At 38.9% G+C, this 26,775-nt stretch overlaps 2 protein-coding genes across 3 annotated transcripts in view; one reads left to right on the top strand and one right to left on the bottom strand.

The window, feature by feature from the left end:
* PTPN12 (protein tyrosine phosphatase non-receptor type 12) overlaps positions 1–388 on the bottom strand; it is a 96,177-nt gene extending 95,789 nt beyond the window's left edge. The window contains exon 1 of the mRNA XM_012747281.3: positions 35–388. Coding sequence (XP_012602735.1) covers positions 35–133 — 99 coding nt within the window. The 5' untranslated portion in view covers positions 134–388. The remainder of the gene's footprint in view (positions 1–34) is intronic.
* A 289-nt stretch (positions 389–677) lies between these two features.
* The window catches only part of GSAP (gamma-secretase activating protein), a 191,312-nt gene continuing 165,214 nt past the window's right edge, over positions 678–26,775 (top strand). For both annotated transcript variants that reach the window (XM_076006494.1, XM_076006495.1), the window contains exon 1: positions 678–1,037. In XM_076006494.1, coding sequence (XP_075862609.1) covers positions 996–1,037 — 42 coding nt within the window. In that variant the 5' untranslated portion in view covers positions 678–995. The remainder of the gene's footprint in view (positions 1,038–26,775) is intronic.

Here is a 26,775-nt window from a genome sequence, read left to right on the forward strand (position 1 = left end):
GCTAGAGGAGGCGACAGGGAGGGGAAAGACTCACCATGAAGTCCCGGGCGAAGTTGTCCTCCCCATTGTGGTCCGGACTCTTCATGGCCTGGACCCTCTGGATGAATTTCCTCAGGATCTCCACTTGCTCCATCCTCCTGCGTCCCCCCGGCTGCGGTCGCTGGCCCCCCCGCCGCCCGCCCGCCCGGCGCAGAGCCCGCTCCGTCTTCCCCAGATCGCTCCACCAGCCCGGCCCTCCCTCCCGACCCCTGCCAACCCCCACTGCTCCCTCCTCCTCCCCACCGCCCTAGGCAGTGGCTGCGGTGGCACCGGCCCGGCTCCCGACACCACAACTTCCAGGAGCAGCTGCCGCTCTCCCACAGTAAGAAGCGAGCCGCGGCGGCTAGCGCCAACCCCAACCCCCAGCTCGCTCCATCCTCCTTCCCCGCCCTCCTCCTCCTCTGTCGGAGACGCCGCCGCCGCCTCAGGAACACGGCTCTCCGCTCGCCCTGCCCCCCTTCCCGGTTCTTCCTCCCCCCCCACCCCCCACTAGCAGCCGCAGCCGCCGCCGCCTCTCCCCACGGGCGCGCCCCCGCCGCCACCCAAATGCGCGGCCCCGCGCCGCGACTCCGCCCCAAGCGCTCGGCCCGCGCCCGCGCCCGCCCGCCTCCGGGCCACGCCCCCAAGGCCCGGCCCGGCTTGGAAGGCGCTTCACCGGTCTGCAGGGCGACCGGACTGCACTTCCGGGGCGTGGCCCCACTCGGGGAGCTCAGCGGTCTGAGGGGCGTTGGAAGGAGTGAATTCCTCTAGATAAGGGAATGGGACTCTGACCGGGCAGACCCTAGTCGTTCGGAGTAGGACTTAAGTTGGAACTTGCGGTCTTACCGCCTACTAGGAAGGAAAAGCAGATTTCAAGAGTGTTTCAGCGCCGCCGCCAGCCGTGGGCTGGGACTACAAGTCCCGGCCTGCGGGAACCCAGGAGCGGGGGCGGGGAGGGCAGTGGTGGGAAGAGAGGCATGCTGGGAACTGTAGTCGTGTCACCTCCGCGTTCACAGCAGGTAGGTGTTCATTTTACTATTGGCTTGGCGAGAGTGGACAGTCCCGCTTTGGCACTTTGGGGGCCAGCTACGGCTAAGAGAAGCGAAACATCTCTTGGGTGAAAGGACTTTTGTTCTTTGGAAATCCGTTTAAGCCCTGGCAAGTGAGCGCCTGATCTTCAGAGTGCCTCCTTCGTATACGACGCATATAGTAGGGGCTCAGTGTTTGCTGAACTGAAAGGAATTTGTCTCCTTGATTTTCGATTCCTAGCACTTCAGAACTGAATGAGGGACTTTCCTCCGTAGAATGGGCTTTATAAATCTTTATTCATCTTCGTCTTCTAATTATCAGAGTATATTCCTGGTCTAACTCATCATTGCACAGATAAAGTGATTTGCCCGGGTCCCCCAGCTTATTCTTAGCAGAGCCAAAACATGAACTCTAGTTTTTTTGCTTTCACCATATCACCGTATTGCCCCTCGCTAAAGAAGGTAAACTTGTGGTAATGTGACAGAACAAAAGGAGTTGATCAATGGACATACGTTGGTCACTTATACCCACAAACAACATTTTTTACAGGGCAGATTGGTCGGTAAATTTGGTTATAATAGGAAATATCAGTGGTAGAACACTTTCCCTGATGAATGTTTAGAAACACTATGGAATTTAATGAAAAACTCCTTTAAGAAAATAGGTATGAGTAGCAAGATACAATTTACTTTTTTAAAAAAGGAAACTATTTCTCTCGCAACTAATGTATACCAATCACTCCTTTCCTCAGAGGAGGAGTTATGAAATATGCACTTCCACATGTGCCCTGACCTTCTGAATCTTTCCCCATGCATTTATCTAAGTGTGTTCATGTAAAGAGATGCAGTTTTACTGTGTGTTTTAAAAATTCACTTGGAGGAATAGTTTAATTTCCAAGGTAAACTTTATTTGAAGCAAAAGTATGCAGTATTTTACTTTAACCAGATACTGAGATTCAGTTTCATTAGATGTGAGAATAGGTCAGAATCTGGTCTTGATCATGCTCACTGTAGATTCTACTTTCCCCTTAGAAATGGGAAAGAAGGCCGGGCGCGGTGGCTCACGCCTGTAATCCTAGCACTCTGGGAGGCCGAGGCGGGCGGATTGCTCGAGGTCAGGAGTTCGAGACCAGCCTGAGCAAGAGCGAGACCCCATCTCTATTATAAATAGAAAGAAATTAATTGGCCAACTAATATATATAGAAAAAACTAGCCGGGCATGGTGGCACATGCCTGTAGTCCCAGCTACTTGGGAGGCTGAGGCAGGAGGATCCCTTGAGCCCAGGAGTTTGAGGTTGCTGTGAGCTAGGCTGATGCCATGGCACTCACTCTAGCCTGGGCAACAAAGCGAGACTGTCTCAAAAAAAAAAAAAAAAAATGGGAAAGAAGTTAGACTGTAGGCAAAGAAATGGGTAGATGATCAGGAGTGCCTCCACTTTTGATATGTGAAAAGAGCGTACAAACCAGATGTGATTGGTAAAGGCTATATGCAGGACAAGTTGTGTAACAGTTTAGTGACAGTCTGGTATAGTGTTGTGAGAAGTGTTACTTGTTTGAGGTATTGAGACATATTTTGGCTTATGTTTTAGTTATTTTTGTTTTTTGTTTTTCTTGAGACAGAGTCTCTCTGTTGCCCCAGGTAGAGTGCAGTAGTGTCATCATAGCTCACTGCAACCTCAAACTCCTGGGCTCAAGCCATCCTCCTGTCTCAGCCTCTCAAGTAGCTGGGACTACAGGTGCATGCCACCTGCCCAGCTAATGTTTTTCTATTTTGGGGTCTCACTTTTGCTCAGGCTGGTCTTGAACTCCTGAGCTCAAGCAATCCTGCCACCTTAGCCTCCCAGAATGCTAGGATTACAGCCATGAGCCACTGCACCTTGCTTTAGTCTTTTTTTTTTTTTTTAATCATCTTTTTATTGGTAATGTCTCTCTCACAACACTTGAGGATTTCTTGAGTTCTCAGCAGCTACCTTTGACATCAGCGTAGGTTAGGGAAAATTAATGTAATGTACCTCCAAGTATTTCAACTCTTTGGAAAGGCTTAGCAGTGTTTTCCTTGATAACTGATTTTTCTTCTTCTTCTTTTCAATATATTTAGGTCTTGTTTCAAGCTACAGATGATTTTTGAGCGCCTCAAAATATGAAGGGTTATGCTGTGTGTGCAAGATACAAAAATGTTTTGGGGATGGCTCCTTCTCCTAAGGAACGTATATGTTAGAACATAGCACGGGAGGCAGGAAAAACAAACTCTTTGTTACTTTAACTTAATAAATGCCAAATAAGTGACACAGACAATGAGGGGTTTAACAATTCTGAAAAAATTGTGGATCAGGCTGTTGGAGTATGAAGTGGTCACAGAGGTAGAACATGAAGGATAAGTGAAATTAGGTTTGAACAGGAAATAGAACACCCAGACAAGAGAAGTAATGAACAAAAGGCATGAGGACAACAAAGCAGAAGTTTGAAATTTATGTAGGTGTGAAGGCTCCAAAGTAGACAGGACTCTAGAGAATTTCAAATGTCTCCTAAGGATTCATACTAGATATTGTAGGCATTGAGAGGCACAAGAGGTTCCTGAGGAAAGAAGTAAAATTGTGAAAATTAAGAAAATATTAACCTGGTACTTTTTGGATAAATTGTGAATTAATAGGGGAAATAATGGAATGAGGGATATCAGGAGCCAATACATGAAGCAACAAAAGCTGAAACTGAGAAATGCAAATACAGAGATGTAGATGGAGGTGAAAGAGACTTTGAAAGAACTCACAGAACTAGATGACTGACTTAGGGGACAGAAGAAGGTTCAATTAAAAATGACTGAAATTATTAGTCATATTGGAAGAGATCAGAAAGTTTGACACAAGCTGTTGATGGTATGGGCAAATGAGCACTCTTATACACAGAGAAATGGGCACAGCATCTTTGGAAGGCAGTTTGGCAATATATGTATCAAAGTTGAAAAGGCATGCATGCTGTGACCCAAAAATTGCTCCTATAAAAATTTATCTGAGCAGGAGCAAGACCCTGTCTCTACTAAAAATAGAAAGAAATTAGTTGGACAACTAAAAATAGAAAAATTTAGCTGGGTGTGGTGGAACATGCTTGTAGTCCCAGCTACTTGGAAGGCTGAGGCAGGAGGATCACTTGAGCCCAGGAGTTTGAGGTTGCTGTGAGCTATGATGATGCCATGGCACTCAAGCCCAGGCAACAGAGCAAGACTCTGTTTCAAAAAAAAAAAAAAAGAATTTATCATATTATATATAGTTCTAATATATAATATCTATATTACATATAGTTATGTTTATAGCTATATGTAGGTGTATATGCTTATTTCAGCATTATTTGTAGTGGCAGAACAGGAAACAACATACTTGTCTATCAAAAGGGCACTGCTTAAAAACAAAATCACATATATACAGTGAAGTTCTGTGAAGCCTTTTAAAAACAAGAAAACAAAACCCCTATGTATGCAGAAATGGAATAGGCCCCAAGATCTACTTATTATAAATGAGAAAAACAAGGCACACATTGTATTTATGGTATTATCCCATTTATGTAAAATTTAAATGAGGATAGAATGTTTGAACATACATAGAATTTTTCTGAAGAATACTTAAAAAATTGTAAGCACTGGTTGCCTCTAGGAGGGCCTTCAGAATCTTCAGTAGAAAAGGGACAATTTCCAATGTGTACACCCTTTTATATTCTGAATATTTTTCCATGTGCATGCATTACTTTTCCAATGAAATTAAATCTAATGAAAATTTTTTTTTAGAATTTCAGTCCAGTCTGTGGGAAGAATGGCAATGTCTTTAATAGAAATAGACAAATCAAGGAGAAAGGAGGCAGAGCTTCTTTGGAAGATTTTTTAAATGGCACATGACAGGCCAAATTTTAGAAAGCTTACCGACCTACACCAAGGTTCTCTTCTCAGGGAAATTGACTGCCCTGCCCATCCTCAGCCACAGCCATGTGTTTGGGCACTTGACCCAAGTTAATCCATTTAGACTGGCCAGTGACCTATGGCCTGGTGTAGGAAAGTGGTCTGGGCCAATCATTTCTAACTCTAGGAATCTGAACTTGGGAACCTAGAGCAAATAAGTCATTAAGCAGCAAGAGCAGAGCTGAATGTATGCCGTGGGATAGAATTAGGAATTTGGCATGCTGAAGCCTTGTGTGAAAGTATAAAGTATAAAGAATCTGATTAGTCAAGAAAAGAATATTAAGCAGGCATGGAGCAATGTGTGGAGATGTCATGATATAACCCATGTGGCCATCGGAGAGATAAGAGAGAATGTCTAGAGTAACCTGACTTCCTAATAACTTTCAGGACAGGTTTGGTTGACATTTATTCAACCAAAATAAATCTTGCTTTTCTTGAAACGGAATAAGGCAGTAATTAAGAGCATGGGCTCTGAAGTTAGAGAGATGAAGGTTAAAAACTTGCTTCATTTCTTACTCAGAGCAAGTCGTTTAACCTCTGAAAGCATCAGTTTCCATTTTGTAGGAAAGCCACGTGGTGTTGTCTTAATGAGATATATTTTAGTATTGGTATACTGTACATTACACTTGCTCATAGAAAACACAAAGAACTGGTTAAACAAACAGAGTGAATGATTTCTGAGCCTTTTACCTTTTTATCCCCTGCCTGATCTTGTAGGCTCTTTTCCTACTCACCAGCCATATTCACTCTGGGTAAATACTCAAGGAATGAGAAGAGAGCTAAATATTGTTTTTTAATAATCTCTCCTCTTAGTACTTAGTACTCTGTGAAGGTTTGAGTGGGAAGGAGTTTAAAACCAATAATCCAAAAGAGGTTTCAGGATTATCTACTTGTTTCATATTCACAGTACCGCTTTCCCCCTTAACTCAGGTAAAAGTAATGCTTTCTATATGCATAGAAATTTGAACTTTTGGAGTATTTTTACATCTGTTCTCTCATAAAAGCTACCTTCGTGTGGCTTTCACAGTATTTTATGGCTCTTTGTAAGCTTTTTCTTTAAACAACTCTGAGTAGTAATTTGTTATCATTGTTCTCATTAATAGATGAAAAACTAAATAAAACACAGGGAGTGAATATGATTAGTTCACTTGTAGGAAAAAAAAAATGTCAGCTGCATGGCCAGAACCTACAGGTCCTGAGTTTCTAGCTTGTTGCATAAATCACTGAGTCACTATACATTTATGCCTGGTGTAATTTAAGTGAAACTACAGGTGAAGTCTGAAACCATTCCTGAGATTCACTCACAGTACACTTCTCATATTAACTTGCCATTTCATTTTACATCCCTCAGTCCTCTCTATACTTTCTTTTTTTCCTTTTTTGAGCCAGGGTCTTGCTCTGTTGCTGAGCTAGGGTGCAGCGGCATCATCATAGGTCACTGTAACCTTAAGTTCCTGGGCTCAAGCAATCCTCTTGCCTTAGCCTCCCAAGTAGCTGGGACTGCAGGTGTGTGCCACGGCACCTGGGTAATTTTCCTATTTTTTTTTTTTTTTTTTTTTTTTTTAGCAGTGGGGTCTCACTTTTGCTCAGGCTGGTGTGAAACTCCTGGCCTCAAGCAGTCCTCCTCCCTTGGCCTCCTGAAGTGCTAGGTTTACAGGCATGACCTACCGCACCCTGCCATATACTCTTAAACTGTATCTATAATGGACTCCTAGAAAGGAAGTTATAGGAAGATCAATAAGAAGGAAAGGAAATTCCTCTCTAGTTTATTCCTGGTTTCCCTTACTCCCTCATTCCTAGCCTAGTCATAGCAAAAAAAGCCATTGAACATTTTTTAATCTGTGAATTTTTGTTGAAATATGTAATCTAATAAATAGGGAACATTTATTAGGTGATAAGGTGGTAAGGAAACATAACTTTTTAGTTTCCTAGGGTAGCTTAAGATTTTCAGAAGAAAGGCACATAAAAATGGAGAGAAGTTTGAAAAGAATTAAATTTCTTTAATGCTTAATATATATTTCTAAGCTAAATATTACAGAGCTTTTTCACATATTATCCTAATAATTGTTTATCCTCATAACTCTTAAGTAGGTCAGGTATTGTTATCTGCATCTTTATATGTGCATTAGTATACTAGTTGGGATAATAATGCCTAAGCTTAGAGAAATTACATGATTTGCCCAAGGTCACAGAGATAGCAGAACCAATAGATCCAAACCCACATGGCTCTCTACTCAATGAAAACTTAAAAGTCTTACACAACAATGGCTACACACAATAATAATAAATGCTAACTGCAGGAGAATGCAGTTGTTAGATCTACCTACCCTCTCTAATTTTTCTATCTCATACTTCTTATGCTGTTTCATTTAACAGTCAAAGAAAAATTAATATTTTATAAATAATTTCAAACTCAAATACTACCTGAGCAGCTAATTAATTAGTGGTCTGTCAACACTATGGCATTTAGTTTCTGTAGTCAGGAACAGTTCATTAACAAGGCCCATGAAATATGATTGTGCCATATAAAATCCATTCACTGTATTGATTGAGGTCGGCAGGCCAAACTCTCAGCAAAACAAAACAAGCAAAAATTCATTTCATTCAGTGATCTAATATTTTAGGCTAAAAATAAATTGTGATTCCACTTATGTGAAGGTAGCTAAAGTAGTAGAAACAGAAAATAGAATGGTGGGTACCATGAGAAAGTTCTGGGTATCTGTTTCATAGCAATGTGAATGCAGGTCTACTAAACACGACTGAACTGCACTCTTAATAATGGTTAAGATGGTAAATTTTATGTTTTCTGCCACGAGGAAAAAAGAAAGAGGGAGAGAGAGAAAGACAAGACAGAAAGAAAAAAAAGAGAAAGAAAAAAGAATATGTATTGTTTGGGATGATGATAAAGTACTGGATGGAGATGGCTACTGGTGATGGTTGCACAACAATAAATGTACTTAATGCCACTGAACTGTACACTTGCAGCTGGTTAAAATAGTAAATTTTATGTTAGGTCTATTTTACTACAATAAAATAATAAAATTCGAATGTGATTTTATATTTTTGTCACATTCACTATTCTGTGAAATACTTTGCTCTTCACATGTCTGTGTAGGCAACTAGAAAGTGAGATTTCTTTTAGCCTCTCAGTTATTTAGTGTATAGTCAAGCAAATAATTGGTGTTGTTAGGGAGCTATGCAAGTTTAAATTAAAATCTATAGAGGGAGGCCGGGCACAGTGGCTCAGGCCTGTAATCCTAGCACTCTGGGAGGCCGAGGCAGGCAGATTGCTCAAAGTCAGGAGTTCAAAACCAGCCTCAGCAAGAGTAAGACCCTGTCTCTACTATAAATAGAAAGAAATTAATTGGCCAACTAAGATATATATAGAAAAAATTAGCCGGGCATGGTGGTGCATGCCTGTAGTCCCAGTTACTCGGGAGGCTGAGGCAGCAGGATTGCTTGAACCCAGGAGTTTGAGGTTGCTGTGAGCTAGGCTGATGCCACGGCACTCACTCTAGCCTGGGCAACAAAGTGAGACTCTGTCTCAAAAAAAAAAATCTATAGAGGGAAATTTCATTTCAAAGATTCACCCTAACCTTATGCAAAAATATTTTAATGCCCATAGAATTCCGCAAGTCACTTATGTGATTAATATCACATTTCAAGATGCCCATTTCGTAGTCATGAAATTCAAGTTCATTCAGTAGTTGAAAATTTGTTAAAAGGCATTCATTGTTAATAGTCATTCATTATTCTTAGCTTTCAACTAATGAACACTTTATGACTTTAAAATTATCTTTAATTTCCTTTTAATATGCTCTACCAGTTGCCTTTTTTTTTTTTTTTTTTGAGACAGAGTCTCGCTTTGTCGTCCAGGCTAGAGTGAGTGCCGTGGCGTCAGCCTAGCTCACAGCAACCTCAAACTCCTGGGCTCGAGCGATCCTTCTGCCTCAGCCTCCCGAGTAGCTGGGACTACAGGCATGTGCCACCATGCCCGGCTAATTTTTTTATATACATATCAGTTGGCCAATTAATTTCTTTCTATTTATAGTAGAGACGGGGTCTCGCTCTTGCTCAGGCTGGTTTTGAACTCCTGACCTTGAGCAATCCGCCCGCCTCGGCCTCCCAGAGAGCTAGGATTACAGGCGTGAGCCACCGCGCCCGGCCCCAGTTGCCTTTTAATAATAAAAATATACATTAAAATAGTTTATTTCAAACTTTAAGGTATATATTTCCTTTTTCAAAGAAATTAGCTATGTAATTTATTAAGGCAATTATTATCTGCTCTCTCATTGTCAAATTTTGAATAGTTCCATTATTTCAAAATTCTAATGAAATACTTGCTTATATCTTTCTTCAATAGTAACTTGTCTTCTAGAGATCTTTTGCTTATTTTTCTAGTTGATTGTTTGATTTTTAATGTTTCTTCAGTGGATTCCAATTTTCTCTCTGTCTTTCTCCAGTTCTCCCTGACTGATCTTTCTGTTACATGTTACATAAGATACTATATTAAGTATATTCATAATATGTCACAAATGCAATATCCTGTGTCATACAGATGAGATTAGGCAGTGGTTTTATTTTAAGTGAGTAATTTGTGAGATAATATTAATCACACAATGCTTTAAACAGTAAATTTTTTTAATTTTGTATTTATATGTACAAGGGAGATATTTATGATTTCTACTAAAGCCCTCAAAGCTGCCCAGACAACCCTTTTATTCATTCTTGGTCAACACCCATGGTTTTACCACTCTCCTCAGGCCCTATATTCTTTTTCCTCATTCTTAGAATAAAAAGGAATTATCGGGTTTTAACTGACTCAGTCTCTTCCCTTCAAAGTGAAATTTGGAAATCACAAATTTACCCCTATACTTACCTGTTTCTCTCCAATATTAGGATTCTTAATTCTTTTGAAAGTTAACCTCTTTACCTGTCAACCTTATGTATACTTTTCCATCTTTTCTACTCTTGCTGTACAAATATGAATATCTCCTCTCTATCTTTAGTCTTTCTCCCTTCACTGATTCTTTTTCTTTATCCTACAAAATACTTAAGATTCCCATAAACTACTGCCCATCTCATGGAACTCTGGCACATTTCTCCTAAAGGACCTCCTGCTTGCCAGATCCCATAACCTCTTAGTTTATATCCTTCTTGATCCTTCTGCAGCATTTGACCCTTTTCAATAAATGACCTTCCTTCTTAAAATTCTCCCTTTTCTTAGTTTTTTTAAAAATAGAAGTGAAATTAATATAACATGTAATTAACCATTTTCAAGTGAACAATTCAGTGGCATTTAATATATTCACAATATTGTATAACTACCACCTCTATCTAGTTCTAAAATATTTTAATGACCCCAGAAGAAAACTCTATACCCATTAAGCAATTGCTCCCTACTCCTTCCTCCCTTAAACTCTGGCAACCACCAGTCTGCATTTTGTCTCTGTGGATTAACCTGTTCTGTATATTTCATATTATTTCATTTATATGTGACCTCTTGTGTTTGGTGTCTTTCATTTGTATAATGTTTTGTTTGTTTCAAACTCTAATATCTTGCCATATTTCCCTAAGATTTTACTTAAATAAGAAAGCATTCCAGGCCTGGCACCATGACTCACACCTGTAATCCTACCACTTGGGGAGGCTGAAGTGGGAGGATTGCTTGAGTTCAGGAATTGGAGACCAGCCTGAGCAAGAGCAAGACCCTGTCTCTGCAAATATAGAAAAATTAGCCAGTGGTGGTAGCACATGCCTGTAGCCCCAGCACTCAGTAGGGAGAAGCCCCAGGAGTTTGAGGTTGTAGTGAGCTATGATGGTGCCACTATACTCTAGTTAGGATGACAGAGGGGGACTCTGTCCCCACTAGAAAAGAAAAGAAAATGTTAACAGATAGACTTGAGATGCCTTTGTAGTACTCTTCTCTCCCCAGAAATAACCCTTATCTTGTATTTAGAATTTTTATTGTCCTAATGCATGTATAACCATATATTAAGTAATGTCTTGACTTTTTTTATCTGTAGTAAAAGCCACATAATATAAAATTTACTATCTTAACCACTTTAAAGTGTTGGTTGGTGTTATTTACATTGTTGTGCAACAGATCTCCAAAACTTTCTCCATCTTACAAAACTGAAATCTGTTTATTAAACATGTTTCCCCATTTCCCCCTCCTGCTAGCTCCTGGTAACCTCCATTCTATTTTCTGTTTCTATGAATTTGACTACTTTTTAGATAGTTCATATAGGTGGAATCATACAGTATTTGTCTTTTTGTGACTGACTTATTTCACTTAGCATTTCTCAAGTTTCATCCGTGTTGTAGCATGTAAAAGGATTTCCTTCCTTTCTAACGCTGAATAATATTCCATTGTATGTATGTGCCACATTTTGTTTATCCATTCATCCATTGATGGACATTTGTGCTATGTCCATCTTTAGGGGGTTGTAAATAGTGCTCCTATAAACAGTTGTGTACATGTATTTGTTTTAAGTACCTCTTTTCACTTCTTTGGGGTATATACTCAGGAGGGGTATCACTAGATCATACGGAAGTTCTGTGTTTAACTTTTTTGAGGAACCGCCAAACTGTTTTCTACAGCACCTGCATCATTTTACATTCTTGCCAGGAATGTACAAGGGTCCTAATTTCTCCACATACTTGCCAACACTTGTTATTTTCCTTAAAAAAATTTTTTTTAGTATTTAGCCTTCCTGCTGGGTATGAAGTGGTACATCACTTTCTCTGGGAGGGTTCTGTGACTTCACCAGGCAGAATCAATCATTCCTTCTTTGCTCCTATAGCACTTTATACATTTAACACAGTATTATAGTCTTTACATTTATAATTGTTTATATGTGTAGGTTGTGAGCTCCTTAATGTAGAGATCTTATCTTTGTAGCTAATAAATCTCTCCCAAGCTCCTAGTAAAAGTCTGGCACATAGTAGTTATTTAAAAAATATTAAATTAACTCTTAGACCCTACATTTTAAAAAACATTTTTATTATGGAAAATATCAAATTTATAAAAGTGAAGAGAATAGTAAACTGAATCCCCTTTGATAATTATCTACACAGTGTGTCAATCTTGTTTTATCTAAATCTCTTCCACACTCTCTCCCCACTGGATTATTTTATAGGAAATCTCAGAAATTATTTATTCATAAATACTTTTCTGACATTTTAAGGACAGATTTTTTTTTTTTTTTTTTTTTTTTGAGACAGAGTCTCGCTTGTTGCCCAGGCTAGAGTGAGTGCCGTGGCGTCAGCCTAGCTCACAGCAACCTCAAACTCCTGGGCTCAAGCAATCCTGCTGCCTCAGCCTCCCGAGTAGCTGGGACTACAGGCATGCGCCACCATGCCCGGCTAATTTTCTATATATATTAGTTGGCCAATTAATTTCTTTCTATTTATAGTAGAGACGGGGTCTCGCTCTTGCTCAGGGTGGTTTCGAACTCCTGACCTCTAGCAATCCGCCCGCCTCAGCCTCCCAGAGTGCTAGGATTACAGGCGTGAGCCACCGCGCCCGGCTTAAGGACAGATTTGAACATTAAATATAGAACTTTAGTTTCCCTGAGGTCAACTAACTGGAACCCTCAATTAATTATCCACCAATTTTAAAAGAACATGACAAATCATAAGAAATTACTTGCAGCTGAGCACAGTAGCTCACTGAGCTCTGGGAGGCAGAAGCAAGAGGATTGCTTTGAGCTCAGTAGTTCCAGACTAGCCTGATCAAGAGTGAGACCCAGTCTCTACCAAAAAGAAAGAGGGGGGAAAAAAACCCAGCCAGGCATTGTGTCACAAGTGCCTGTAGTCCCAGCTACCTGGGAGGCCAAGGAAGAAGGATTGCTTGAGCCCAGAAGTTCCAGGCTACAGTGAGCTATGATGATGCCACTGTACTCTAGCATGGGCAACAGAGCAAGACCCAGTCTCAAAAAAAAGAAAAAAAAATCAGTAGGTTCTAGTATTAAAACAAATCCAACATAATTTCCTGAATTTCTACGCTTAGAAAAACTCAAATGACAAACTGATATTCATTATTACTCTGAGCTTAAGGTATTGCAAGATCCAAATTATCACAGGAAGAGCTAAGATCAACTATTTTACTTAGACAGGAAATATACTTCTCTGTGGTAAAGTTTTTTTAACAGAACATTTTTGTTGAATCTTATTGCACCAGAAAATGTTTCATTGTATTTAGGTATAACATGACATAACAAGAACCCAAAGTGTTTCTTAATTTCATTGAATAATGAAGTAGTGTTATGTGAGGATTGTTGAGAATATTGAAAATTACCACTATATTTACTTCTTGTAATCTAATAAACATTTTTTGAACTCTTTCTATTTCTGACATGTCCTTTGGGACTCCAGTTGAAACTTATGAAAGTCTTTTCTGATACATCTCATGATTACCACTTTGTGACTGTCCTTGTCCAGCCACTATCATCTCTGGCCTGCCTTTTATGATCATCTTCTAACTGGTCTCTCTGTATCAGCCCTTGCCTGCCTCTGCCCCAAAGGGTCAGAGCAATCCTTTTAAAACATGTCAGATCACCTCACTCCTCTGCTCAAAACCCGCCAGTGGCTTCCCATCGCATTAAGAGATGGCATGCAACATTCTCTGTGGAAGTGGTATTGATCACTAGGTTTGGAAAGTTGTGGGAGTATTTTTGGTTTTACCATGAGTGAGTGGCATTGATTGTGTGGTAGCCTGGACTGCTGGACCTCCTACAAATTCCCTCACTATGAATGATTGTCTGTCATCCCTCATAACTTCCTTTATTAAATCAATTTTGAGGTATCATTTATATACAATAAAATGTACCCATTTTAAGTGTACGGTTAGATGAGTTTTGACAAATGAATACACCTATGTAAACACAACAACAATCCAGGAATAAAACATTCCTACCACCACAAAAAGTTCCCTTATGTGCCTTCTGCATGACTTTTGAATATTCTTTTGTATATTCTTGAAGGTGGAAAACCTGTTTATAATTATCTAAGCCAAGAACCTAACTCCATTTTTATATAAATAGAAAATACTTTAGCATGGTTTTAATGCACTCTTGATTTTCCATAAATGCAACAACTATCATGTGAATTAAGGGAAAATGGTACTTTGTCCAAAATTTTACTAGAGGTTTGCCATTTTGGAAAATCATGTCAGAGTTAACATCAGTATCTCACCATTCATAGCATTTGATACAAGAAGACAACACTTCTCTATCAGTCTGCATATGTGGTGATTCTACATAAAAGTATAAACACCTATTTCATTATATCTCATATGGTGTTCCTATCTGCATATGTACATATTGAAATAGGTATTATTATAAATTACTTTCATGTATTTCTTATTTATCTTACAGGTTTTGCATTGTATTGGTTATTTTGAAGTTAAGTGTGTACATAGGTTGTAATATTTGTACACTTCATGTTTCTTCCCTGTCTTGTTTCTCTTATAGAACTTACTGGTCCCTGAACAACTTTATATTTTGCTTATTCATTTTTTGCTTGTTTGTTTATCTGCCCTCCAACCTTCCACACACACAATCAAATTTAAACTTCATGAACAGGGCTGCAACATACGGGTTGGTATTGGTGAAAACAAATTGTCCAATTTCTTAGCAAAGTGGTATTTGTTTTGACATGCTACATAGTCAGCCCTGGACTCTCTTATTTTCCAGCCTGATATATTGTACTGGCTTCCCCCATCCCCTCATCCTTTTATAAAGGCAGCAGCATCCCTAGATTTTAAAATAGTGCCTAGCACAATAAATATTTATTGAATGAGTAAATATCTTTAAAACTCCAGGAGAGGCTTTTTGTGTGATTTAATCTGCACTTGATTTCAGCTAACAGCTAAGAAGCAATGTGTGTGATTTAATCTGAAATTTGAAGATTTAATTTTTTTTTACTTTTATATGATTTTCTAGAGAATAATACAAAGTATATTACTTGGAAAGCGCTGTTTACTCTCCTTTATGCTGTAAAAGTTGGTTGATTCATAGTTTTTTAAAGGTTCTGCTGTATTCTCTTCCTTATTAAGAGGATTGATAGCTATAACCTAGTGTTATTTGTAAGCCTTACCCATAAGGCACACTGATGTGTGTCCCACATATGGTATAATTAGCCTGAGTCATAAATTACTCATCAATCATATTGCCCCCAGGTGTTAGAGGCATTATATGGTGTCTTTCTTAAGACTAAAACTGGGGGAACACTGTTAATACAAATATATGTCATTGATTTGAACTCCTACTGTTTCAGAAATTGTGTTAATTTGCTTGAACTGAGCTAAAACGTTTACACTTGCATGATCCCTGAATACAAGCAGATAGATCAGTAGTTTAGGATAAATGGGATTACAAAAAGACCACCAACCTATTTAAAAGAACAGCCACCTTGCAAGTAATCATTTGAAGTAATCTTTTATTCATTCAGCCAATATTTATTAAGCAGCTATATGCACCAAGCCTGGGTCTGGAAATATAAGCATACATAAGGCATAGCCCCTACTTTTAAAGAATTTACAATCAAATATGTAGGAATACAAGCAAGTAAACAAATAGGTACAATGAAATCTCGTAGTTACCAGGATAGCAGTCTTACAGGGGACACAAGTGGATAGAGTGCAATGGTCATATCTACCTATGAAATTAGAAATGTAGTAGAAAAGTTTTCAAAGAGAAAAATTCAAACTCAATCTTTTAAGTAAGAATGCGATTATGTGGGCCGAGCAGATGGCAGGTCACATGAGAATATTTGGGGCATAAAAAGCAACATGATCCAAAGGTTTGAAATAATCCACCTGGTTAGCAGAATTGTTTGGCAGGGTTGGAGCACAGACTACTACTGTGGGAGTGAAGTGAGATAAGGCAGGGACCAGAGCATGGATGGCCTGCTACCGGGTACTAGAGGAATTTCAACTTTATCTCTTACATGTAGTGGAGAACTAATGAAGGCCTATTAGAATAATAACATCTGCTTGCTTCTCTGATGTGTCAGCAGTGGATTAGACAGGTGGAGCAAGAGGTAAACTATTACATAGTACATATGAGCAATGTTGAGATCCTGAACTAAGAATGTAGCAGTCAAGGTGATGAGGAGGAAGACAGATAAGAGAACTGCTAGAATCTATAAGACATGCTGATCAGTTATAGACGCTATCTCAGATACATTCAAGAGCCATGCAAGTGACATAAATGAATGAAAGGAGTCTCAGCATCCCTTGTGACCATTATGAGGACTACATGAACCAGGAGCTCATCTACTACTCATTTCTAGCCAGTTGTTTCATGCAGGTAGAGCTCGCTGTTACCTCATCCTCTGATTTTTAAAGAGAAACCTAAATATGCATTTTTATGTGATATCTCCTAAATCTTAAATGTTCTAGGCCGGGCACGGTGGCTCACGCCTGTAATCCTAGCACTCAGGGAGGCTGAGGTGGGCGGATCGCTCGAGGTCAGGAGTTCGAAACCAGCCTGAGCAAGAGTGAGACCCCGTCTCTACTATAAATAGAAAGAAATTAATTGGCCCACTAATATATATAGAAAAAAATTAGCCGGGCATGGTGGCGCATGCCTGTAGTCCCAGCTACTCGAGAGGCTGAGGCAGGAGGATTGCTGGAGCCCAGGAGTTTGAGGTTGCTGTGAGCTAGGCTGATGCCACAGCACTCACTCTATCCTGGGCAACAAAGTGAGACTCTGTCTCAAAAAAAAAAAAAAAAAAAAAAAAGGTTGTTCTAAAGTTTTTAAAAGAACTATTTAGACCAAATAAAAACAACTTCAGTAAATAAACAGGCATATTGGAGCCTCTATTCTGGGATAATTCTTGATTTCTGCCTTAAATGTTTAGAAATATAGTTACCCACTAAGAGAGTAGATATGGATATGTTAATTGGTGATTAGATGCTGAAGGTGATAATGATAAGAGGCAGAGTTGCACTGACTATGAGAGTACAATGCCAATTGAGATCCCCTTGGTTCTGTTTTGTTTGTTTGCTTTTAGCAAGCCTAAGCCTTTGCTCTACTCTCCAGTATAATAGATGTTACTGAGGAGTTATTCTGGTATTTCTGAAGAAAACTATCCCAGGCAGTTAGTAGGGAGAATTAGCCAGCTTCTTATGTGGTGAGCTTCTGATAGAATCATAGATGAAAGCACTGAGGTCTCAATCGTGGTTACCTATTAGAATCACCTATGGGGCTTTAAAAAATACTGATACTCAAGGCCAGGTGTCCTCAAACCATGGCCCCCGGGCCACATGTGGGTGTTTTTGCCTGTTTGTTTTTTTACTTCAAAATAAGATATGTGCAGTGTGCATAGGAATTTGTTCATAGTTTTTTTTTTTAACTATAGTCCTGCCCTCCAACGGTCTGAGGGACAGTGAACTGGCCCTTTAACAAGTTTGAGGACCCCTGCTCTAGGCCCTGCTCCAAATCAGTTAAATCAGAAGCTCTTCCCAGTTGATTCTGCTATATTTCCAAGGTTGAAAATTACCAACCTTGTGGAACTAGAGTCACCTTGAACCACTTGGGAAAAATAAAAGTAGAGTGTTTCCCATATTTATAGTAATAATGCTAATTGTTATTCATAAATTTAAATCTGTAAGAAATAATGCTTTTTTCTACTTTCTATCATAGATTAAGTTCTATTTTGTGCCTCCAATCTAATCAGGCTGACAAAAAACTTCAGAGCAATACTTTAAGCCTCCTCTCCTCCCCCAATTATGCTAGATTCTGGTACCTTACACATTGCCAAATTGTTACATGTTATCATCTTGTTCAGCTAATCAGGCAGTACAGCTGAGACAATTACCACCCCAGCTGTCATGTGTGATGGCCTTCCAAGATAGCCCCCAGTAGTCCTCACCTCTGGATATTCATGTCCCTATGTAGTCTCCTCCCACGTCATACCTAGGTTGGTCTATGTAACAGAATTCGGGGAAGTGATGGTATGTGATTTCTGAGGCTATATCCAAAAAGACATGGATGGTCACATCTGACTTGCTCTCTTGCATGTCTCATTCTGGGTAAAGCCAGCCACCTTGCATGAGGACACTCAGACAGCCTTATGGAAAGATCCACATGGCAAGAAACTGACACCTCGTGCCAATAGGCAGCACCAACTTGCCAGCCATGTTGAGTGAGCCATCTTAGAAATGGATTCTCTAGCCCCGGCCAAGCCTTCAGATGACTGCTGCCATGGCTGGTATTTTGAATACAACCTCATAAGAAACTCTGAGCCAGCACAACCCAGCTAAGCTGCTCCTGAATTCTTTACCCATTTAAACTATGTGAGGTAATAAATGTTTGTTGTTTTAACTCATTGAGTTTTCAAGTGTTAATTTGTTATACAGAAATACATAACTAATACAGCATGGCTCCTTTAGGTCTAAACATTGTCTTTTGCACAATTACCACAGAAGCATAGGAATTCTGCTGTTTCATGAGGCACTTGTAGTATGGAAATTATTGTGAAGTTGCTATGGCCCTTTTTGCCCCAACATACCATGTAATTACTCCTTCACTGGGCTTGCACCTTCCTAGTCTTTCTGCTTAGCCAGCAAAGCCTAAGTTTTCCTCTTTTCCCAGAAACACAGACCTATTTTTAGACCTCCTGTCCTTCATCCTCAGCCTGGGGGTATTTTGTTTCTTTCTTGGGGAAGTCCTTCTCCTTGTTTATGGCTATAATACTTTGTACTTCAATCATGTTTACCTCTCCAGGACTTTCAGAAATAAAAGTCAGGAAACTTACAAGCTTATCTACTTTCTACCATTTTATAGTCTCTCCCCTGAGACAGTGAACACATGGCTAGTTCCTTGAATTGTGGGTGATATAGAAGGAAAAGGGAAAATAAAGGGAGGAGAAATCATATGTGACTATCTCAAAATACTATCCTACTAGAATTATCAGTATGCATTGAGTGTTTTCTGTATGCCCCACACTATACTAAATGCTTTACATATTTTATCTCATTTAATTCTTACAATAATCTATGAAGTAAGTACTATTATCATGCTCATTTTACAAACAAGACAGGTTTAGAGGGATTAAGTAACTTGTTTCAGTGTCACAACTTGTAGGTGGCAAAGCTGAGACTCTACCATTAATCTATCAGAACTCCAACTTCTAGCTCTTGACCATTACTATGCAGGTTCTTTTCATGTGGTTGGGGAAGAAAGAAGGTGGGGGTCTAAGGGTGTGTTCCTTTGGCTTCATTTGTTCCCATAAATGAGTATTCCAGTCACACCTAAGACTTATCTGTTCATTAAAACATTTCTGACAGTGACTTCCACTTGGCAACACTTTATAGCAGGCAGACCTGCCCTATGCAGTTGAAAATTTTAAAACTGCAGTTCTTCTAGAATACTGTTGAAATCATAGATTTCATTTAGTGAAGCAGACTATCCATCCAGCAAATGTTTTCCAAGTGCCTGTGCTATAGGTACTATGTATGATCCTGAGGATACCAAGATAAATTCAATACTCAACTTGAGTTATGTGTGTGTTTGGATGGAACAGACATAAAAACTAATTACAGCAGTGAGATAAGCTGTGTACCTAAATAGTCTATGAATATTTGTTCTGGAATGCAAAAGAAAAAATACTAATCTCAGCATAGGTATATCGGGGAAAACTTCCAGAGGCAATAAGCCTTCAAGGATAAGGGGAAATTCACCACCACAACATTCTGGACAGAGGAAGTGGTGTGGGCAAAGATGCTTGACAATTTTGGAGAGCTGCACACAGTTGAGAATAATTGGAGAGCATGATGTATGCTTGTAGGGGCTAGATAATGAAGGAGCTTGTTATACCATGCTAACAAAGAAAAAGGATTAAAACTCTCACTCCACAGATATGCTTTGTTTGGTGTAGGTTTTTTTTTTAATTGAATTTGAATAACTTAAGAAGACATATAGTCTAGTCTTCTGTCTCCTCAGGCTCATCTCTCCATATTTAGATTTCATAGCTATCCCTGCAGACACTGGAGTTACCCTCTGTGCTGCAGCAATGGTGAGTCACTGAAGAATATCTTGTTTTTTTTTTTAGAGACAAGTTCTCACTCTGTCGCCCAGGCTAGAGTGCAGTAACGCAGTCGTAGCTCACTGCAACCTCAAACTCTTTGGCTTGATCTTCCTGCTCAGCTTTCCAAGTAGCCAAGGATTACAGATGTATGCCATCATGTGCACTAATTTTTAAAAATATTTTAGAAAGACAGGTCTCTCTCTGTTGCCTAGGCTGGTCTTGAGCTCCTGGCCTCAAGCAATCCTCCTGCCTCAGCCTCCCAAGTGCTGGGATTACAGGCATGAGCCACCATGCCTGGCCTGAAGAATATCTTAAAACATAGATAATATGAATGGATTTGCTTTTGTATAGAAGATGATTCTGGCTTACTGTGGAGGATGAATGATGAAGTCATATGGGAAGAGGTGACAAGCAGTACAAGATGTAGAGATATCTTATCGGGCTGCTATAACAAAATACTGTAGACTGGGGAGCTTAAACAATAGATATTAATTTCTCACTGTTCCAGAGGCTGGGAAGTATAAGATCAAGGTGAGGCAGATTCAGTTCTTGGTGAGGGTTCTCTTCCTAACTTGTAGATGGCCATCTTCTTACCATATCCTCAAATAAAAGAGAGAGAAGGCACTCTGGTTCTTTTTCATATATTCATATCTTGGCTCTTTGAGTACTTAAATATGCTCAATACTCACATTAATCCTCTTGGTAAGAATCTTGCCCTTAACTTGTTTGTTTACAACAATTCTAATAGCATGCTGGGTACCACTGTGGACTCTTCCAGTTTTGCCATGTGGGGCATACCTTTTTGAACAGTACCCATTCCTTTGATGTCTACAATATCACCTTTCTTGTAGATTTGCTTATATATGCCCAAAGGAACAACTTCATGTTTTCAAAAAGCCCTAGAGAACTTGTATCGGGTGCCTCTCCTCTTTGCCTTTGTGTTTGTCAATTTGGCGAATTTCTGGAAGATGAGGGCTCCCAAAGAAGCCAAATTTTAAGTAGTCCCAGCTACTACTACTAATGTAGTCCCAGCTACTCAGGAGGCTGAAAGGTCAGAAGAGGGAAAAGATGTCCGAAGTGAGAAAAGCATAAATTGTATAAAGGAGAGCAGGCCAGGCACAAAATAGAAATCAACTGGACCAAAACTAAATATGAAAAACATGTTGCAGAATACAACATCCTTTGTAAGCTTCATCCCAATAGGAGAAAACAAACAAACAAAAATGATTGTTGATGATACATGATGTGTAAATAAATACTGCTGGCCAGGCTCGGTGGCTCACGCCTGTAATCCTAGCATTCTGGGAGGCCGAGGCAGGCGGATTGCTCAAGGTCAGGAGTTCAAAACCAGCCTCAGCAAGAGCGAGACCCCCGTCTCTACTATAAATAGAAAGAAATTAATTGGCCACCTAATATATATATAGAAAAAATTAGCTGGGCATGGTGGCGCATGCCTGTAGTCCCAGCTACTTGGGAGACTGAGGCAATAGGATCACTTGAACTCAGGAGTTTGAGGTTGCTGTGAGCTAGGCTGATGCCACGGCACTCACTCTAGCCTGGGCAACAAAGCGAGACTCTGTCTCAAATAAATAAATAAATAAATAAATACTGCTAATTTACTACAGGACGATGCAAGCAAAAATGGAGGGAAGGATTGGTTTCTTCTGGAAAATGGGAGAAATACAAGTACCAGCCTCACAGAGGAGGTAATATTTTAGTTGTGCTTTCAAGAATGGGTAGGAATCTACTAACATAACTACAGGTTTTAAGGAAACCATAATAAATGAATAGATTTTTCTGCATTTGATAAAGTAAAGGTTATCATTTTGGGGGAAAAAATGCTAATATGATGAGGTTTTAAGATTAGAGCTAGGGCTGGGCGCGATGACTCTTACTTGTAACCCTAGTACCGTGGAAGGCCAAAGTGGAAGATTGCGTGAGCTCAGGAGTTCCAGACCAGCCTGAGCAAGAGGGAGAACCCGCTTCTCTACAAAAAGTAGAAAAATTAGCTAGGCATGGTGGTGTGTGCCTGTAGTCCCAACTACTCAGGAGGCTGAGGCAGGAGGATCACTTGAGCCCAGGAGTTTGAGGTTGCAGTGAACTATGATGATGCCACTATACTACAGTCAGGGTGACAGTCAGACTCTGTCTCAAAAAAATAATAAAATTCGAGTGAGAAAGACAGATGGTACTAGTGTTGTCAAGACTTTCCTGTTAAGAAATTACTTTTGATATCTTTGGGCCAGCTCTTTGTGTTTTTATTTCCTACAGGTAAGCTTATTAGAGTGAAAAAAAAATGACAGCAAAACAAATATTCTTGGATTCATTGTTTAAACAACAAAATAGTCATTGTTATAAACTTGGATTCATAGACGTTTCTTCAAAGATGCTTGTTATAGTCCCTTTAAAGAAAGAGTCCCATGGCCTAATGAAGATACCCCTCACCTTCTGATTTTTTTTGCAGACCAAAATAAGGCAGGATTGATGAAAAAGTAGGAAGAGAGCATTGCCTCTTGTGTTACGTTGGTCTGCCACTAAATGCAATGTGATTGATTTCTATAGCTTCATGAATAATAATGATAGCTAACATTTTTGATCTTTTATATGCATTATTTCATTTGAACCTCCAAACAACTCTATGAATTAGTTATCATTCTAATTTTACAGATGCCCAAGGTCATGCAGCATATAAATGGTAGAGATGACATTTGAATGCAGCATTTAAAGTTTAGAATCTGAACTCTTAACCACAAGTATATGATACCTCCAATTATAACATATAATAAATAATAAAGTAATATATTATTTGTAAGTAAATGAAGAATTGAGTAAATATGATGTTTAAGGGCAATAAAAAAATCATTTGTTTTGAGCAAACACTATATGCCAGGCACTATACTGTGTGCTTTACTTATTTAATCTTTATATCACTTGCTGTAAAGTAGGTATTCTTTTTTTAGTCCCATTTTACAGATATGGCAACTGAGATTCAGAGAGCTTAGATAATTTATACAAGGTAACTTCAGGTCTCACAGTAAAGTTCATGCTCTTGATCACCATGTAATGTGTCCTGTGGTTATATTTCATGGTTATATTTCAACACTAAACAAGATATTTGCTATTTTTTGGTAAGAAAGTTCTAGGTTAAGTTACATTGTAGTTTTCCGCATTTTTTATTTTATTTAAAATGTGTTTTCAGTAGGTGGTCAGACTCATCATATTGCCCACAAATGTCACTTAGAGAATGGAAAATAATTTTAATATTGTAATAAAACATAATATTAATATATATCATATTTTGGTAAATTATCTCATATTTTAAGATATCATAAAGCTAAATATACATGATTTTTTAAATTGTGTTTTTTGGATGATTCACAATACTATTCCTTTCTGTTAATGGAGATATAAAATTACTAGTATTTTTAAAGTTCAGAATTTAAGTAAATTGCATTTCCACGTCATAATTGGTGACCATGCCCCTCTAACTGATGTTTTCCTCATTTAAGTTTTGTATGCCACAAAATACCAGGATGATAGCATCTGAAAGCTGGACAAAATTTCTTAAATTATATAATCCAACTTCCTCATTTTATAGATGAAGAAACTGAGGTCTCAAGAGGTTAAAATAATTTGTCCAATGTGACAAAACTGGTTATGTCAAGAACATTTTTACTGCCTTCCCTCAACCCCAACTATGCTAAACATAATACTGTCTAAATAATGAACATACCTTCTAGGTGGAAATGTGCTTGCTATATAATAAAACTTGAGGACCCTAAACTCTATTAGAGTTCCCCCACATCACCTCAGGTTTACTTAGATAAAAACTGTGTTTGCTGTGCAGTCATAGAATCAAATTGCTGTTCTCATCTCTCTCTCTTCTATATAAATTCTGGAGTCTTCATTATTTTAGAGCCAGTTGACTTCAAGTACAATTTCTATCCTTATGGTGGTGGTACTGAGTCCACTCACAACATACCTATTATAATTCATATATTGCACTTCTCTGGCCAGGCATGTGTTAAGTACTTTATGTGCATTATTTGGTCTTACCAGGTACCCTGCCAGATAGGTATTACTATTATCATCTCCATCTTAGAGATGACAAAACTGAGGCACAGAGAAGTCAAGACTGCACATATCGTAAGTGGGAAAGCTGGGAATTCAAACACAGGCAATCTGGATCCACTACACAAACGCCTCTTACAGTGTAACGTTCATGGGTCTTTCCAGAAAATTTTTTAAGCATCTGTCCTCAGAATTTCTTGCATTACATATATCTTCTTGATTTTTAATTAACTCTTTTGCTTTAAGCAAAATAATTCTCCTTTATAGATTTTAACCCCCACAGATCATGCCAGTGGTCATTCACTTGGAATATAAATTTTCAATTAACAAAATAAATAAAATACACTCTTTGGAAAAAAAATTTAAACAATGTAAAATATGTGAAGAGTGAAAATCTCTCTTAACCTCCTTTCCAATTCTATTTTAATTTGATTTTTCCAGTTGCTTTCAATCTGTTTCAAAGCTACATTTATAAATGTTATATATATATCTATATATGTAATATCTATACATGCACACGTGTGTATATATATGAACACATGTTTGTGTAAATATATGAAATTGATACTGGTTTTTAAAATATTTTAACACATAAATTCTTCATTTTTTCCAAAATTAAAAAAAAATTTAATCAATGAAATTTCTACATGTGGTTTTAAAAAAAATCAAATGTTTGGCCAGGCATGGTGACTCATGCCTATAATCTGAGCAAGCACTTTGAAAGGCTGAGGCAGGAGGTTTGCTTGAGGCCAGGAGTTCAAGACCAGCCTGAGCAACATAGCAAGACTGTTTCTACAAAAACTAAAACAGTTAGCTGGGCATGGTGCTACACCTATAGACCCAGCTGCTCAAGAGGCTGAGGCAAGAGAATTGCTAGAGCCCAGGAGTTTGAGGCTACAGAAAGCTATGACCATGCCACTGCACTCTAGCCTGGTCAACAGAGTAAGACGATGTCTCAAAAAAATGAATAAATAAATAAAATAGTAACAAAAGCTTTATAATAAAAACAGCAATCTCCTGTCCTACCTTTCCCCATCTGTCCTGCCCTCAACAGTTGGGTTTTTTGAAGGTTACTTCCAAAATCACTTAACATGCTTATAATGCTGTTTCTTAGTTTATCAGTTTAAGACTTTGTATTAGCTATCTATTGCTGTGTGACAAATTATCTCAAAACGTAATGGCTTAAAATAACAAATATTTATTATATCACAGTTTCTGTGGGTTGGGACTCTGAGAACAGTGTGACTGATTCTGGCTCAGAGCTGCAGTCATCTGAAGGCTTGACTGAGGCCTGGAGGACCCACTTGCAAGGATGGCTCACTCACCTGGCTGTTGGCAGGAGGCCTCAATTTCTTTTTTCTTCATTAATTTTTTTTTTCCCTATGCCTCAGTTTCTTGCTAGCTGTTGGCCAGAGTTCTCACTTCCTCACTACCTTGTGCTCTCCATTGGAGCTTATGACATAGCATCTTGCTTCCTCTACATCAAGTGATCCAAGAGAGTACAAGTGAGGAGGAAGCTATGGTGCTTTTTATGACTTACTCTCCAGAGTTACACACTGTCACTTACACTTTATTCTATTTGTTAGAAGTAATTCGGTAAGTCCAGCTCATACTCAAAGGGAGGGGAATTAATCTCCAACTCTTGAAGAAAGGAGTATCAAAGAATTTATGTACATATCTTAAAACCATCACAGACTTTGTTTACTCTCTGGTGTCCTAGACATGGATTTAGCATTCTTATAACCCCACCTTTGTCTGCTCTTCCCCATCTACCCAATAGACTTAGGTCTAAATATAAAGTCATTGTTTGCATTATTGTGATTATGTAAGTAGTGTTTATTGTAAGGCTAAGCAGGCTCGTATGATTACATTTTTTTGTCCTTATATGGTGTTTTATTTTTGCTAGAGTTTCTAATTCTCTTTTTCTCCCCTTTTTATATCCTAATTATTTTTCCCAAATACTTCCTACTTTGTGCTGGGTTTGGTTTTTTTTTTGAAGGAATCAGCTGGTTTCCTTCTTATCCATATCTCCTACTCTCAGCTGTTCCCTCTTTGGCTACCTCTCCTCCATCTTTTTTAGAAATCTATTAAAATATCTAATCCCATCTTCCATTCCTCTGTTGTCTTTGTCATTGTAGGTTTATGTAGTGTTTTATTCCTTTACTATCATTTTAATGAGGCTTTATTATAATCAAATTATCATCTTTAACTGGAAGACTACCTCATGCCTTTTAAAGGCCACACAGTATTTCACAATATGGATGTACCATAGCTTACTTAACCATATTCTTTTTTGTTTGTTTTTTGAGACAGAGTCTCGCTTTGTTGCCCAGGCTAGAGTGAGTGCCGTGGTATCAGCCTAGCTCACAGCAACCTCAAACTCCTGGGCTCAAGCGATCCTGCTGCCTCAGCCTCCCGAGTAGCTGGGACTACAGGCATGTGCCACCATGCCCAGCTAATTTTTTGTATATATATTTTTAGTTGATCAATTAATTTCTTTCTATTTATGGTAGAGACGGGGTCTTGCTCTTGCTCAGGCTGGTTTCGAACTCCTGACCTCTAGCAATCCGCCTGCCTCGGCTTCCCAGAGTGCTAGGATTATAGGCGTGAGCCACCGCTCCCTTCACCATACTTTTAATGAAAGACATTTAAATCGTTTCTTTTTTCGTGAATGTC

This window comes from Microcebus murinus, chromosome 9 (assembly GCF_040939455.1).
Source record: "Microcebus murinus isolate Inina chromosome 9, M.murinus_Inina_mat1.0, whole genome shotgun sequence".
In the NCBI taxonomy this organism is placed as follows: domain Eukaryota; kingdom Metazoa; phylum Chordata; class Mammalia; order Primates; family Cheirogaleidae; genus Microcebus; species Microcebus murinus.